Raw genomic sequence first — 17,727 nt, forward strand, 5'->3', positions numbered from 1 at the left:
AAAATGCATGATAACCATGTCAATTTTTGCATTTTGTCCTGAATAATATTATTTCCATTGGTTTCTTAATAAAAAATAAATCTATATTTGACGAGTACCACATCAACATTCAACTACGAGAGCCCAGAAACACTTCCTCATTCACGCCCTGTTTTACTGTAAAAAACAGAGGAAGTGTTTAAGAAAATATAATTATATATTAGACAGCTGGGTCTGTCAGGGGACATGACACCATATTTCATATCCTCTTACATCAGACTCAGAATCCCCCAGTGAATCATTCATAGGCATCATATATGGAATGACTACAGCTCAACGGGGTGCCCAGCCCCCATTCAAACATTGCTAGATAAAAACCAAAGCTCTGCCTTTAATACAAATAAATCAATAAGTTACACACAGACTCCATTAAAAAGGAAAGGTGGGAAATGAACAAATAAGGCCCCATCATTGTAGGTTTTAGTCAGTCCGAATGAAAACATCGGAATGGGAAAAAATAACTTTAATATTGCTTTTACACAGCAAGACTGTTACGCAAGGAAATGCTATTGAGCTTATGAAACAAAATGATGAACTGCCATTCTTTTAATGCTCACTCACCACAGCTTAGCCCTTAGCACCATCTTGATCATCTGTGAGTTTAGCAGCAGCTTTGTTCGTAGGACATCAGAGGCTGCCTATCCAAGCATTTTCTGCAACTGGTTAGCCATGGTTAACCAGTGGTCAGTAGCGATTCTAAAGTTACAAACCTATTCTAAGAAGTGTATTTAGAGTAATTTCTCAAACACTGCTTGAGAGCATAGCATGTAAGCAAATCAACTGTAACTCCATCTTAAAATGACTTACAGTGCTTTTAAAGGTGCTGTGTGTAATTACTGTAAGGAATTGCATCGTTAAAACAAACAAACAAACAGGTAGTTCCATCGCAAACTCATACAATTGGCTGAGCCAATGTTGGGTCAATGTTTTGAAAGTGCCACTGAGCCAAAGTTCATAGACTCTTCCTACAGAAAGTCAACCTATTTATGGCTTACTAATATGATGTCTCTGCATATTAAAGGGATAGTTCACACAAAGATTTTAATTCTCTCATTTACTCACCCTCATGCCATCTCAGATGTATATGACTTTATTCTGCTGAACACAAACAAAGATTTTTAGAAGAATATTATATCTTTTTAAGGTCTTTTCAATGCAAGTGAATGGTGACCAGACCTTCAAGCTGCAGAAATCCATAAAACTCTAGTGGTTAAATCTACATCTTCAAAAGGCAATCTAATAGGTGTGTTTGAGAAACAGATGAATATTTAAGTCCTTTTACAATTATATAAAAAATTATTAATCTGAAAGTGAAACTTTACAGTAAGAAAAGATTAAAATATTGATCCGTTTCTCACCCAAAGTCATTAAATCGCTTCAGAAGACATATATTAAAACACTGGAGTCATATGGACTACTTTTATGCTGCCTTTATGCGGTTTCTGGAGCTTGAAATGTCTGGTCACCATTCACTTGCATTGAAAGGACCTACAGAACTGAAATATTCTTCTAAAAATCTTAATTTGTGTTCATAGTCATACACATCTGGGATGGTATGAGGGTGAGTAAATTATGAGATCATTTTCATTTTTTGGTAAATTATCCATTTAAGCTAGGATATGAGACAATTTTTACATTGGAAAAAAAAAGACATTTCAACAGCAGTGGGCAGTACTGCCAATGTTTAACAATGCCATCTGTGCCAAATGCATGAGTCCACAAGCCAGACTGAGATGAAGTGTCAGTATTAGTTAACCAGTCCTGGTTATGGTCATCATGAACCACTTCAACTTAGATTGTGAATGGTTTAAAGGTTTTAAGATGCAATATTTAAAAGAAACATGGTAAATAATTTTACCATATTTGTTTTTTTAAACCACAGCATCATGTACTCATTTCAAACTAACAAAGAAAATGACATGCTCAATTTTTCCTTCCCCCATCACTTCAGGATGTGCATCCATGCTTTATGAGGATAACTTGATTCTGTGGTGTCACTGACAATATCTGTGCAATTTTCCTGAAGTTTCTTTACTATTACAGTATAAAGCAGACTAAAATGCAGCACAAGCCCAAAAGTAAAAAATAGCCAATTAAGAAGGGTTTGTGAAAATATCACATGCACAGCATCATTTTTAAAGGGATACTTCATGCAAAAATGGAAATTCTGTCATAATTTACTCACCCTCATCTGCTTCCAAACTATCTTTCTTCCCCAGAACACAAAATGAGATGTTATGCAGAATATTAGGGACTGACAGCCTCATTCTCCATTCACTTTTATTGCATCTTTTTGCCATACAATAAAAATGTGTGACTGCCATTCTGTCAAATATCTTTTGTGTTTAATGGAATAAAAGTTTGGAAAAACCTGAGGGTGAGTGACTGATGACAGAATTTACATTTCAGGGCAAACTATCTCTTTAAGGGTACCAGTCACATGTACATCCAATACCATCTAGTTGTATTCCATCTAGACAAGTAAAAAAAGGAATAACGGAATTAAAAAAAATTACAAATCTATGAGTGTATGATCTTGACTGAACATAAAAGATTATATTACCATGTATTTTAAGCAACTGACTGCAAACCAATCTATGATGTCGCTTTGAGCAAAGAGTCTGAGTGTGACTGACACGCAAATGAACAGAGCCATCACGGTGTTCTATTGCAGCTTAATTAAAAAAATTAAAAAAAAAGGTTAAGAGGGAACCAGGAGAAAAAGAAAAGGTTCTATGAAAAAAAAAAATGCTTTGTCATTTCCAAGTAAAAAACATAACTTGCAAGCACAAGCAGAACACATTTTGAAATACACCTCAAAATAGAGGTTGTAAAGATTGTGCCGATACATTGCAAATATGATGCTTGGATTTCCAAATCCATGTGTAGTAAGAGAACACAGATTATTTCCTACTTCAGTGTTAGAAAGATGTTGGTCTACTTAGACTTCCGCAGTCTGACAGTTTACACCGGAGCAGCATGGAGAGAATTCTGGAACTATAAGGGGAGATGATGTAGGAGTGCGCCAAATGAGTCGATAAATTTGGTGTTTAAGTATATGTGGGACCAATGCAGTAGTCCAGGTGCTCTCGGGAATGTGTGGAACAATCAGAGGAATAAGGGATTCCATGCTTGGAATGATGATATACGGCATTTGGGAAAAGAGTGGAGCATCTCTGGGAGTCTCACAGAGGCATGAGGCGTGTGGTATGAAGGAAAAGTGGATTCAGATCCTCGGCATGTACAGCGCGGTGTAGAGAGGGCTCAGAGGCACTCCGCTCGATTTTTGGCAACAGATCCTGGACCTGCTCGATGCCCACCAAGATCTGTGCAACATCAGGGGATATACAAGCAAGCATGAAAAGTGGCTGTTGCATTATTAAAATTATGTAAAATGTATATGAATCTCTCTCCAATTATCACCTGTGGAAAGAGAGGCCGTTCATCCCGTTTGAATTTCAGACAGTCGATGATGAGCCTCTTCATTGATTTAGGGCAGTTACTGTGCAGTTTACTCAGGTCTGGGGATAAGTATCCACGACCCACCATGAAAATAATCTGTAGGAGGTGAATAACTTTAAAATCATAATAAAGCTTTTTTTTTTTTTTTAAACAGTACATTTTTATATATTGATTTCAATCAAAGACATAAAATTTACATTTTAGGGGTTTGGTCTATAAGTTCAACCTAGAAAGGGGAATCCATCAACATGTAATATTGTACACCAATTCCTGACATACAGTTGTGGCCAAAAATATTGGCACCCATGGTAAAAATAAGCAAAGGCTGTGAAAAATATGACTTAATTGTTTATCCTTTTGTTTTTCATTCAAAATATTTACATATAACCTTATTGTTTTGTACTCCTGAGTGACTAGGAACATGAAATTGTTCAGCCATAACTTCCTGTTTCACATGGGTGTAAATGAGGTAACACACAGGCCGCATGGATTGTGTGGCCAAAAATTATCCAAGAAACACAGCTGGAGAATTACAGAAATGAATTTAGTCTTGGGGTCAGAAAGTCTCAAACTACAATCTGCCTCTGCTCTCATCCAACAACAAACTCTAGCATGCAGACACTACTGGAACTTCAAATGGGACCGGGTTCTATGGTCAGATAAAACAAAAATAGAGCTTTTTGGAAGCAAACACCAGAGATGAGTCTGGCACACACACAGAGAGTTAGCTATATGGAAAAGTACCCAATGCCCATGGTTAAATATCAAATACAACAGATATAAAAAAAATATAAAAAAAAAATAAAACCTGACAGCCTCTGAAAGAAAAGCTTAAAATTGTCTGTGGTTGGATCTAGGGCTGCAACTAATGATTATTTTGATAATCGACTAATCTAACGATTATTAGAATGATTTTTCGACTATTCTGCAATTATTGCAAAGATTATTCATTAGCTTTTAACCAACTATTCAGCTAGTGCCCCGACATAAATGGCTGTATTAAATGTGCTTGCTAACAATACAGAAGACAAAATCATCTTTTAAAAATACCTCTAAATGACATTCAATTAATTAAAAGAAAAAAAAAAATACTTTTTATTGAATTTAATTCAGTAAAAAAAATTAAATAAAATCACTGCAAAAATTCCTATTATTATCAAGCATTTATGTCTTGTTTTCCATTTAAAATTTTCTAAAAATCCTTAAAACAAGATACATTTACTTGAAGCAACATAAGATATTTAGACTTGCCTTTATGAAGTATATTTGGTCTTAACTGCACTTGCAGAAGTATAACAAAGTGAAAAAATATGCTTGTATACAAAATACACATATTTAAAGGTGTCATGAATTGGATTTTATTTTATAATGTTCCTGGAGGTCTACTTATGTTAGTGTGACTCATTAAAAGTAGTAATTTAGGAATAATTGGTAATTTTCTATCCAGTTTTTGAGCCTCTGATTCAAATGCTCTATAAGGGTTTTGAGATATTTTAAAATAGTTTTATTTTTAATATTATATTCAACATTCTCAGGTAACAGTTTTTTATTCTGCAGTATACCTAGTAAATGCACAAGGTTTTAAATTAGTTTTAGATATTATTTTTAGAAAACAAGCCAAAACAAAAACAAAATCACCTTTCTGTTCACTTCCATCCATCTATAACTCACAAACAAAAAAACTCGCTCTTATTAATAAAGCGGAGTATAGCCAATTTTCATCATAAGTGCACAGTGATGCATTTATTTTGATTCAATAAGTCACGAGCCATCACGTTATAATCTAGCTGCATTAAGAGCATGCACGAGCGATGAGGTTCCCCGTGACAGAGTGCGCATCAGCCGGGTGCATTCTCAAAATTCTCCCCCTTAGATCGGGACACTTCACGCAACTCATAGAAGAGGCGCTGACCACACAGAGAAATGCCAGTTTTCGAGTTTGCAGTTATTTACATGACCTGCTTCCTTAGTAATTGAACTTTAATAAAGCTATAACTCATTAAATATAACTGTGGTAAAAACGCAACACCGGGGTTTTTCCTTTAAAGACACTCGACCCTCAAATTTTTCTTCGGCGAATCGCCAGCTCTGCTTATTTCACAACGAGAGTGCTTCTGTATTTACTTTATTTTGTATTATTCCCTCATACTTTGCGATCTACATCACCTGAAGCTGTTTGGAAAGTTAGGAGTGCATCTGGACTGCAAGCTGTTTTCTTCATCTTCTCAATCAGGCGCGAGCTGCAGTGCTTCTTTCTTAAGTCATAATTAGTTTCAAATTATCTCATGTTAAGTTAATGAGATGTAAAAAAAATGTTTTATTGTCAACATTGTAGATAACGTCGATTAATCGTTTCAGCCCTAGTTGGATCTTCCAGCAGGACAATGATCCAAAACAAACATCAAAATCAACACAAAAAATTGTTCACTGACCACAAAATCAAGGTTCTGCCTTGGCCATCCAAGTCCCCTGACATGAACCCCATAGAAAACCTGTAGGGTGAACTGAAGAGGAGAGTCCACCAGCATGGACCATGGGAATTTAAAGGATCTGGAGAGATTCTGTATGGATGAATGGTCTCAGATCCCTTGCCATGTGTTCTCCAACCTCATAAGGCATTATAGGATAAGACTTAGAGCTGTTATCTTGGAAAAGTGAGGTAGTCCAAAGTATTGAATAAAAGGGGTGCCTATAATTGTGCCACACATATATTTGACAAGTATTTTGATAAAACGTGTGTTATGTTTAAAATGGTTTGATATCCATTAGTGGATAGTGTGATAAGGAGGAGGGCGAGGCCGGGCCGTGAGTGTGCACGACCAGTCCCCAATCAGGCTAATCAGCCGAGGAAAGGGATAAGGCCGAGCCGTATGCGGCAGTTAGGGGGAGATAGAGCCACACACAGCTGCCATGTGTGTATTTGTTTGTGTCTTTTAAGTTTTCATTAAACATGGTTTTGACTGTTCCGCCAGTTCCACCTCCTACTTGCCCATTTTAAACCCTGTTACAAATAGATTTTTGTAAATTCTTTGAATGAAAGATCAAAAGGATAAACAATAAACACATTTTTCACAGCCTTCTTTGCTCATATTTACAAAGTTTGGACACAACTGTATGGCTAAAAATGGCAAAGAGTGTGTCTGACCTGATCACGGTTGTTGATATTTGAATAAGGCAAAGTCCCAGACATCAGTTCATAAAGCACCACTCCATAGCCATATACATCTGACTGGAAGGTGTATGGGTTATGGTCCTGCATTCTGATCACCTCAGGGGCCTGATAGACAACATCAGAGCTTTGTGAGACCATGTTAAATACAGCCTTGTCACAGTAACAATGGAAGGGTGTGATTATACACTGTACCCAGCGTGTAAGCTACCTAGAAAAATGTCATAGTTGAAAACAGGCTGCTCAGGTAGAATTTAGTATTGAACTGGTTGATGGTGCTTACTTACCATCCACAGGATGGAGCCACTGGGCTGTTCAACCTGCTGAGAGCCACTCCAGCGAGACTTTACTGTGGCAAGCCCAAAGTCACCAATCTTTACCGTCCACCCTTCGTGCAGAAAGATATCTGACAAATGAGCTCAGGAGTAGCTCAGCACTATCAATACACAGTATATGATTTTCAGTAGAAACATGCTGAAATATCCATCAGTGGATCTAGTACAAATAAATCATAAGTAGGGAGGAGAATAAACCAATTCTTAACCCTTCATTAAAACCAATCACTACAGACATGAGCTAATAAATCTACAAGGACATTGTAGCAGTGTAGTGAATGCAGTAATGATGCCATCTGCTGGCAGAGAATGATCTAAACATCTGATCTAGCCAGGTATTAATGCAACAGATCTCCCTCACAGTACAGGCAAGAGCACTGCTAATGCATTATAGAAAGGATACTATTAGATTTCAAGTCCCGATGAATGATATTCTTGGCGTGAAGATAACTGTTCAAGACAAAAGAAGAAGAATATATACAAAATTAAAGGAATATTCCGGGTTCAATAGAAGTTACGCTCATTCGACAAAATTTGTGGCATAAAGGTGATTACCACAAAAATATTTTCCCCCCTTTTCTTTAAATAATAGAAGAAAAGGTTAAAGTGAGGCTTACATTGGAAGTGAATGGGGCACATTTTTGGAGGGTTGAAAAGGTGGAAATGTGAAGCTTATAATTTTATAAAAGGACTTAAATTAATTCTTCATGGCAAACAAAGTTGTAAAATTGGCTAGAACGTAACCAATAGGAGAGTTAACATGATTTTAGTGTTATTAAAATCACTTACTAACCTTTTCTGTGTAATATCTTGTGGCTATGCTTTTAAGTATATGTGAATGGCCCCATTCACTTCCACTGTAAGTGCCTCACTGTAACCACAATATTGTCAATTGGCCTTTGTATGTGGAGCATCTTGGTTAAGACTATTCCTGGAATTTTCCCTTATAAATGTATTTTATATAATCTTTCTTATCACGTTTGGCTTCTTTGTACAGCAAATATGCTACAAGTATAAGGGGCAATCCAGAAGACCTGAGGTCCATATAACAAAGTTGTCAATGAAGAAAAAAATTGAAATTCTTACTCCATGCCCTGAGCAGTCTGGCGAGCAACATCAATACGGCGCATGGTGTCAAATTTGGTCTCTGTAACGTGCAGGTGGTGATACAGGCTGCTGCCTTCACACCACTGTGTGATAATGGCAAAATTAGGCTTTGTCATAAAGCCCATGAACAGCAGAATGTTAACGTGACGTGTTTTTCTGAGGAGTAAGCATAAAATTAGTTACACTTAAAAGAGAGAAAATATCAGTTACAGATGATATTTCTAGAGTAAAAGTTCAGTAGAGCAGCACCAATCAGGATTCCCACAGTGTTTGGCCAATACATCAATGTCCAATCAATTTGGGCATAATGGCTAAGGATTTTGTTTTATTCATTCAATTGAGACAGGTTTACTAATGAAACATTGATATAAATTTGTAGATCTGTTTGACAAATTCACTGAAAAGAATAGACTCAAAAGAACATTTCACTCACAAATCAGGCATCACTATGGTTTGCGTCCAATATTTAGCTGATTAAATATTCTACAGCAGAGCACATATACGCACTGAGCACTTATCAGTAACACCTGTACACCTACCTATTCATGCAATTATCTATTCAGCCAATCATATGGCAGCAGCGCAATGCATAAATCATGCAGATATTTTTTTTTTGGGTCAGGGTCAGGAGCTTTGGTTAATGTTCATATCACATTGGGGGGAGGGGGGATGTTCGGGGGGAGGGGACATATCATTTTATATAATTTTATTCTGTGTGTGTATGTTCTGTTTCTTTAATCCTGTTTTTCAGCCAATAATATATTGATTCCAAATTCCAGGATCTGCCCATCTGGAACCAACAATCACACTGTGGTCTAAATCACTGAGCTAAAACATTTTCCCCATTCTGATGGTTGATGTAAACATTAACTGTAGCTCCTGACCTGTATCTACATGATTTTATGCACTGCGGCCAAACAATTGGCTGATTAGATTATCGCATGGATGATTGGTGGTGCCAGTTGGGCTGGTTTGAGTATTTCTGTAAATGCTGATCTCCTGGGATTTCCACACACAACTGTCTCTAGAATTTACTCAGAATGGTGCCAAAAACAAAAAACATACAGTGAGTGGCAGTTCTGTGGACGGAAATGCCTTGCTGATGAGAGATTGTCAATAGAGAATGGCCAGATTGGTTCAAACTGACAAAGTCTATGGTAACTCAGAAAACCGCTCTGTACAATTGTTGTGAGAAGAATAGCATCTCAGAATGCTGTTCTGAGATGCAGGTTGGCGCCGTTTTGGCAGCACGAGGGGGACATAAACAATATTAGGCGGGTGGTTTTAATGTTGTGGCTGATTGGTGTATGCATATATATGGGCGCGCATGTATATTCTCCATGACTTTGCCAGGGTTTCCATTAAAGTGGGAACCTTGACAAATGCCAACTATTTAATATTATACATAACTTATCTTTTATCATTGACAGGTGCCTTTGCAAATATCTGGGAGGTGTGGCCACTTACCTTAAAACCTGCATCTCATTTTTAAAGGCTTGTAGCTGCTCTGGTGTGGGCTCGGTCACTTTAAGAATCTTGACAGCCACATCTCCGTGCCACTTGCCTTTAAAGACTGTTCCAAAAGAGCCTGCTCCAATCCTTTTTAACATGGTCACCTCCCGTGAGTGCACCTCCCAGTAGTAACTGGAGTCTCTGTAACCTCCACGGTGCTGAGAACCAGCAACAAAATTTAATAAAACAACCGATTGCAACACCAGAAACCCCTAATATTCTAAGCAGAATCATTTGAGGTTTCGATCACATAAAATAGACGCTCACCACTTTCTTTTTATCATCAGATGATGATGGCTTTCGTTCCTTGGGCTCAGAAGGGGATTTGGGGGGTCTTCTTCCTGGTGATCCTAGGTGGGGTGGGCTAGTGGAAGGCTTGGTAGAGGGCTCTGGTCCTTTGGACAACAGTAGGCATTAAAGGCCACTTCATACACATGGATATTGCACATTAAGATGTGTAAATCTAAATAGTAATGATGGGCAACAGAACAATGAACAGTGTAATGTGGGTGTGTGCAAAAAATTAATATGTGCTCATATGTGCGATGGCCAACCATCACTAATTAAAGAGAAAAAAGAAAAAAGAAAAGAAAAATACTCACCCATTGCACTGATTTTTAATGGCTCCTGATTGAGAGTGAAAAAAAAGAAATGAATAAATAAATGTGATGATGGAGAGGTGATAGAGGCATATAGAACTTTCAGAGTTATATTTTCTAAATTCATGAAATACAAGCTAATACTGTCTCTTGTACAGAGGGCATTTTACTTATATAATTTGATACAGCCATTCCCATTTAATTCCAGGTTTTCCATGTTCATGGGAGCCCTGATCCTGTTAAATCAAAGACACCAAAAGGAGCAAGTAAAGTGTTTGGAAATGAGGAGTCTCTAGTCCCATCTCTAACCTCCATGAGGCCAGCAGCTCCGGGATCCAGAGTGCTGACCATGTGGACGTTTGGTGTTGAGGTGGACCGATGCCTCTGAAGAGACTGACCGTCCTCCCCCCGCACGAGGAAACAGAAGGAGGGAGAGCCCGGGGACAGCAGGTCTCCTCTAAGAGGGGAACATTTTTAAATTTTGATAATGAGGACAAGGAACTCGAATTTCCCCTTGGGGATAAAAAACAAACAAACATGTATATATCTGTAAGTGAAGAAAAAATTTACCCATGATGATCAGAGGTTAAAGCTAGGTCACTCTGTAATATGGAATTGGAGTCTGGCATGATCAAAATTGGTATCTGAGGGTAGTCTTCTGAGCAGGAACTAGCACCACACCTAAGAGACACAAACACCAATTCAGTAACATAAATGATAACAAACACACATACACTTAGTGCAAGATTTAATTTGCACAGTTGTGAAACACGAACCGTTTTGTCATTGTATCCATGTCCAAACATACAGTAGGGACTTTACTGCTGCAGTGCTGGTGGAATTTATACCCACATGTCTGACACCTGAAGCCGTTGAACAAAAACTTGTGGCAGAAGTCACAGTATGCTAACTTGAAGAATGTTTTACGTACCTGTGAAAACAAGAATGTCATTTAATGTTGATGCTGATTGGCACATTGTACACTACCTGGCCAAAAACAAAGTTGCTGTTTGGATTTAAATAAGCAGATACTTAAGAGCCTGTGGTTTGATCATTATTGCAGTGATTAATATGTTTCAGTTGGCAACAATTCTTTTAACCCTAACTGGCACTGCATCAGTTAGGGTTAAAAGAATTGTTGCCAACTGAAACATATTAATGCAGTCTCATTTCTTAAATGACCATTTTGGAAGGCGCATCACATGGTCGTGGAAAATATGTTACTGTGTTTCAGAAACTGCAAATTATTGGCCTGCATCAAGCAATGAAAACAACTATGGAGATTGCTGAAATCACTGGAATTGTTTTAAGAACTGTCCAACACATTATTAAACCTGGAAGGATAGTGGTGAACTGTCAGCTTTGTGGAAGAAATGTGGTCAGAAAAAAAATCTTGAATGACAGTGATCAGAGATCACTAAAACCCTTGAAGTCACATCGTAAAAAAAAAATCGACAGTAGAACTCTATGTTTAATAGTGAAATAAGAGCATTTCCACATGCACAATACGACATGAACTTACAGAATTGGGACTAAACAGCAGTGTGACCACAAGAAAGCCACTTGTTAGTGAGGCTACTCGTAAATAAACTACTTCAATGTGCTTGGGAGCATAAAAACTGGACTGTGGAGCAATGGAAAAAGGTAAAGCGATGCACCAGTCATGCATAGTGTCCACTGTACAAGTCTCTGGAGGCAGTGTTACGATCTGGGGTTGCTTATATTGGACAAGTCTAGGCTCAGCAATGTTAAGAGGCAGTAAAATTAAGTCAGCTGACTAACTGAATGACCAGGTTATCCCATACATTTATTTATTTTCTTCCCTAATGGCACGGGCATATTCCAGGACGACAATGCCAACATGCAACAGGCACAAATTGTGAAAGAGTGGTTCAGGGAGCATGAGGAATCATTTTCACACATTAATTGGTCACCACAGAGTCCTGAACTTCACCTCATTGAAATTCTTTGCAATGTGCTGGCGAAGACTTTACAGGGTGGTTAGACCATTTGTTCCAAACCATTTGACTGACTTTCTTCAGTGGAACACAAAAGATGATGTTAGGTAGTATGTCTCAGTCACAATTAACTTTCATTGCATCTTTTTTCATACAAAGAAAGTGAATGGTGACTGAGGGTATAATTGAGCCTTTCCTTTTGTAATCCACGGAAGTTATACGGGTTTGGTAACAACATGGGGGTCAGTACATAATGACAGAATATCCTTTTGTTGTGAATTATCCCTTTACATTACAGCTTCAACAGATACAATTTAAACAATGAAATGTCCAAAAAGCTACTGAACAGAAAGACCTGTGAATGACTTTAAATTCAGGATGCACCAAGAGAGACTTTTAGATTAGCAGACTGTTTATATAACAGAGGTGTGATCTCACTGATGTTTGTGACAGCTCTGCTGGTGCTTTAGAACTGCTGTATCAAACATTTTACATCAAGGAGCTCTAACACGGAACATTTTCTCAGACTTTGTAAATGTAATTCTAGTTGTACATGACAATATTTGCACATACACCTACCTCAGAGATAATATACACAGATTACTTGCTGCATTAACCTCACATATTTTCCAGTACATGCACAGTTCCAAAGAAATTCTAAAGAGGCCCTGAAAGGAGAACGGAGTTTCCCACATGCAGATTGATTTTTTTTTGCTGAGCAAGCACACTTACAAAGTTGTGCATGGTAAGGGGAACATCATCCAGCACTTCTACCAGAAGCTCCTCCCCTACGAGGGGTGTGATGTCAGTGTTCCATTCTGTAAGCCTCTTACGGCTGTCCAAAAGAAGGAAAGAAAAACAAAAAGACATCATTGTCCTAAAACTGTCAAACTGTCCTAAAGGGAGACATTTTGTCACTTTGGGTAACGGCATCCATTCGGCCAGATTCTTAGTGTCACGTACCCTTCAAGAAGGCGAAAGACAGCACAACAATCCTGGCTAAGGCCTCTGACTTTCAGGGCTTTGTCTAGACTGTCGTAGACAGTCTGCCCAGGTCGAACGTTTACCTGAAAACATAGTCACATAGTGGTATCAACAGACACACACAAAAAGACAAGTACACAAAGACAAGTTAATAACATACAGGTTGTGACAAATCCTTTGAAAGGTGAACAAAGCAGTTTTTTGTTTGGACAATAGGATGGAGGTTTTTACTTCATACTGACTATCACTGTGGATGGCTGCAGTAGCACGCTAAAGCAAAGGTTTTCGGTTACCAAAATCATTTTAAAAGAACCCTATTTGTCATATACGTCCTGTGATCTCAACATGGCAGTGCCCATGAGGGTGCAACCAACCTCATGTAAAATAAAACACCTTTTTCTTGAAGACTATTATGACTAGAGTTTTCATCTGATTTTAAACACATTTTTCAAAAATGCATTTTAAGTTTAAACCGCACCTTTAAACAAGTTGTTCGAAAACTTTTCAAAGAATGAAATGAAAAGCTGCCCAAGAAGTTTGTGGTAATTTAAACATTGCATAACAGGCTCCAATGAATAAGACATTGAATGAGTATTTGTTCATGGAACCCTCACCACCGTCCGCTGCTTGTTGGGGAGGTAGACACGGATGGTGCCCCCACCTCGGGGAATGTCTTCTGGGCTGTTTTCCCCCGAGGAGGAACAGGAGGAGGTGGAGGACATGATGTCTCCAAAGAGGCAGTGAGGGACTGGCAGCACTGAGACTCAGTCAGCCACACAAAAGATTCACACACCAGGGCAAAGCAGGAAGAAGCCCTCATCTGGAGACTGGTATGGAAAAAAATAGACTGGAAGTTTAAGATTTTTTATAAAACTTTAACAAATCAAACATTGCATATTCTATCTTCAATTTAATGTTGATTGCTGAGATGTTTGTTTGTTTTTAACGCCATGCCAGCTTCTATGGCTTTTTCCATGGCGAGAAATGTGTAAGCAATTCTATAAGAGGTTTTTAAAATAACTTTTCCTAAAAACTCTGAAATTGCATTCGGTTTGATTTTGTTAAACATTTCTTCCATAGTGCTGCCTGAATTAAAAATGTTTCTCACAGGGTTAAGAGCAGTATGATTTCTGAGAAGTAAGATTATCTATGAAGGTGGAGGCTGGAGGAGAATTCTTATTCATGGTCTTAGCACAGATGTTTAGAAAAACTTGTTTCCCTTGTTTTGTACAATTATCCCTTGATAAAGTAACTGTTTCTCAAGGTTACAGAGCACTGAAGCATTTATGGTACAAGTACACACACACAGGGAGGACATGAAGGAGGGCATGGGTGTGAGCAGTGTATCTGACAAATTTAGACATTTTCCAAACTTTATAGTTTGAATAAATAAAGATAACATTTTCTGTGTGTGCCAAGGGATTCTCTGCCAAAAAAACATACACAGAGTGTGGCATTAAAGATGCGATTCTGTTATCTCCGATGCTTCCACAAAAAGCACAATCTCAGTACTTTTGAGATTTAAATCATTAAGGATACACACTTCAAGTTGCACTCCTCCAAAACTGACAATTCAAATAGTCTGCTTAGTGGCTTAAATATAAGACTTGAAATTAGTTTTAAATGGCTATGGCACATCCTACATTGATAGCCATAATCCACTTCCATCTCAACACAAAAATTTGCACTTTCAATGCACTCAAAAAGCAAACTGATAACTTGGAACCATATGTGAGTGGAATGTAAAGTGGATAAATAAAAAATTTTGCACACATTATGAGACACATGATGAAGGAAATTCCCCAAATAAAAGAATCTACTGATGACATTTAAACACATTTTTACATTATGGTTAGAGATGCACCGATCGACCGGCCAGCGACCGGAATTAGCCGATTTTCCGCATGATCAGCCGGTCCGTTTTGTTGCCAGCGGCGCAGGCAATAATGTCACAGCCGCACGTAAACATGTCATTGGCGTGGAAGATCTTCACTGTGAGTGAAGAATACATAAAGTTCGAAATGTGTTATAATTGTAAGGCCAAAGTAAACCGTGGGGGAACCACCACAATAACTTTCGGAACAACAAACCTAATTAGACATTTATCACCCAGCTGAAAATGCCCATTTTTACAAAGAAGCTAAAAAAGGAAAGCGGCTAAAGCTAGCCAGAGCTCAGAGCCAGCCACAAGTCAGCAGCCTCATTCCTTGGAATGAGCAGCGAAAAGACCAAAGCAATTACGAGGAAAATTATGGAATTCATGGCAGTGGATGACCAGCTGTTCTCCATAGTTGAGGACAGAGGGTTCAGAAATCGGATACATTTCCTTGATACAGAGTAGGAGGTACTTTCCGACGTCACGTTGCCCGAGTTGTTTAATCTCGTGTCATGTCACGCAGCCTGTTATCTGTCAACATTTGGGTACACAAATCCAGGAGAGGGGAAGTGGGGTGCTGGATGGCAGAGGCAGGCTAAATACTATACAAATTGTGCCGTTGTGATTTAATGTGCTGAGTAACGTAATTTTTCCCACCGTGTCCGATATTAAAATCAGTGCGACACACATTGCAAAAGGCGTGGGCATTGTCGATATGGCTTCGGGATATGAAATTAAATTCTTCCATCCAGCTGTTGTTAAATGTACATGTATATTTTGTTTTTTTCACCGGAGCACCAGCTGAGTCTTCTCCTCCCATCTACCAGTGATGCTTGATTTAACATCCCGCGTCTACTGCCTGTGCAGATATCAACAGCGCAACTGGGTTGTAGGTTGCCAGGTTGAGGTCATAAATGATTTGTAATGTGTATGATGTGTCGATTGTGTGAGTAGGATGCGTTTCATTCAAGATCTAGCAACTGGACCACCTTGGAATAATATATATTGATGTGATTATTCATATAACATGGTTTGGGCCATACAAATTACGGGAGTTTTTTTGGGAGAAATAACAAAACAGGAGACTCCCGGGAAAAACGGGAGTGTTGACAGGTATGGTTACAAGCCGTTCCCGAAGCAGCAATCAGTTTTACAACTGATATTTGTACATCTAACGTAAGTTGAGCGTATTGGACACTTCAGTTTTTCAGATCTTTGGAATTGTTTTGTTAGACAAGTAATAAAGAGGAAAAAGGTCCATATATAAAAATAGTGGAAAATGACTTCTGTTATATAAAGCAACTCATTTGCAGTTAATTGTTATTTCTACCTCTTTCCAGTCACAGAGCACTTTATTTTGAGAGTTGTTTAAGTGAGAGAAGATCCTGTAACTTAGTGCAGTTTGGGGGAAATTGTAATGTTTAATAATTTATTTTATTATGAAAATAAAATGTTGCATTGAAGAAAGGTAGATTTTGTTTGTATATGCAGTCAATAATAGTTCTTAGAAAGAAAATTGAAAAAAATCGGTATCGGCAGGTCACACTTGCAAAAAAATCGTAATCGGCCAAGAAAATTGCAATCGGTGCATCTCTATTTATGGTCTATATTAAAGACCACTTACTTAATCGGCAAATGTAATGGTATTTAATGAAGTATACCATATTTGTAACCATATGCCACAAATTTGCTATACTTTAAGCAAGCAAAAAGGTTCAACTACAGTGAAGCACTATGCAAAACGTCACAACACAATTAATAGTCTTGTGCTGTACAGCTACACAAAAGAAACCAGAACAGCATGTAATAAATAAATTAATCATAAAACACATCCACTTAAGCATGTGCATCTCTCACATTCTACTCAGATTCCAGTTCATAAAAGCCAGAAAGCAGGCAGTCACAATTCCAAATGTACATATTGCTTGATCAACATCAACCACCCCAATAATACATCTCAACAACTCCTCAATGATCAGTCCTTGTTCAAATGTAAGTAGAAAGGCAAATTGAGAGAAATGCATCACCCTTCATGTTACAAATGCAGCGCAAGCGCAAGAGGCGAGAGAAAATTATACAGATGTTTTACAAAAACATCTCCCATCTAGATAGAGTAACTATGTTTTTTTTTTGCTCTTTTATAGCAACACCGGCCATTCACTCTTAGCTTACTCAATAGATCACGATTTCAGTCAACATTTAGATGAAATTGCATTTTCGTATAATAGGATACTAGATATATATATATATATATATATATATATATATATATATATACACACACATATATAGACCCTTAAATCAGGTCAGGTGGGTTTCTTTCGCGCTGAAAAAGGGAATGCTGTTTTCATGAGGCTAAAGGGGATTAGACGACTACCTACTAGCTAGCTTGTGTTGCTAATGCTGGCCACCCATTCTGTGTAGAAAAATAGAAAAAAAAACTGTCTTAATGTATTTTTCAGCCTCGGCGTTATAAATTAAGGCTTCTTACACCTGCAGTTAACATTCAAGCAAACTACGCGGCCCGTTACCGAGACTCAATTTGTATTTATGTTCCAGAGTAAACACTCACCTGAGACAGCCATCTTGAATTCTTTCAGTCTCAAGTCGGATCAGCAAAGAATTTCATGGAAAGCGGAACAGCGAAATCTCGCGTTCTGATTGGTCAGATTCTATGAATCACGGC

General features: G+C 38.0%; 1 protein-coding gene across 2 annotated transcripts; it reads right to left on the reverse strand.

Moving 5' to 3' along the window:
• Positions 1-471: 471 nt before the first annotated feature.
• Positions 472-17,638, reverse strand: araf (A-Raf proto-oncogene, serine/threonine kinase). 2 transcript variants are annotated; one of them, XM_052098014.1, is made up of 16 exons: positions 17,614-17,638; positions 13,780-13,992; positions 13,145-13,248; positions 12,914-13,016; positions 11,000-11,154; positions 10,794-10,904; positions 10,533-10,680; positions 10,227-10,251; positions 9,892-10,019; positions 9,580-9,782; positions 8,092-8,268; positions 7,409-7,455; positions 6,958-7,076; positions 6,647-6,778; positions 3,463-3,597; positions 472-3,365 (listed from the first exon to the last, which is right to left on the reverse strand). In XM_052098014.1, the coding sequence occupies exons 2-16, from the start codon at positions 13,885-13,887 to the stop codon at positions 3,225-3,227; spliced, it is 1,836 nt and encodes a 611-aa protein (XP_051953974.1). In that variant the 5' UTR covers positions 13,888-13,992; positions 17,614-17,638; the 3' UTR covers positions 472-3,224. The 2 variants fall into 2 exon arrangements, with proteins under 2 accessions (XP_051953974.1, XP_051953983.1); XM_052098023.1 differs by having other exon boundaries at positions 555-3,365; positions 9,892-10,013.
• Between the last annotated feature and the right edge of the window lie 89 nt (positions 17,639-17,727).

This window comes from Xyrauchen texanus, chromosome 3 (genome assembly GCF_025860055.1).
Source record: "Xyrauchen texanus isolate HMW12.3.18 chromosome 3, RBS_HiC_50CHRs, whole genome shotgun sequence".
NCBI lineage: Eukaryota > Metazoa > Chordata > Actinopteri > Cypriniformes > Catostomidae > Xyrauchen > Xyrauchen texanus.

Excerpts from the sequence above, each read along its gene's own strand:
- araf (XM_052098014.1), bottom strand. The coding sequence starts at position 13,887 with ATGTCCTCCACCTCCTCCTGTTCCTCCTCGGGGGAAAACAGCCCAGAA. Across the intron at positions 13,249-13,779 it reads CCAACAAGCAGCGGACGGTG|GTAAACGTTCGACCTGGGCA; the intron begins GTGAGGGTTCCA and ends CTATGTTTTCAG. Across the intron at positions 8,269-9,579 it reads AATGAGATGCAGGTTTTAAG|AAAAACACGTCACGTTAACA; the intron begins GTAAGTGGCCAC and ends CTTACTCCTCAG.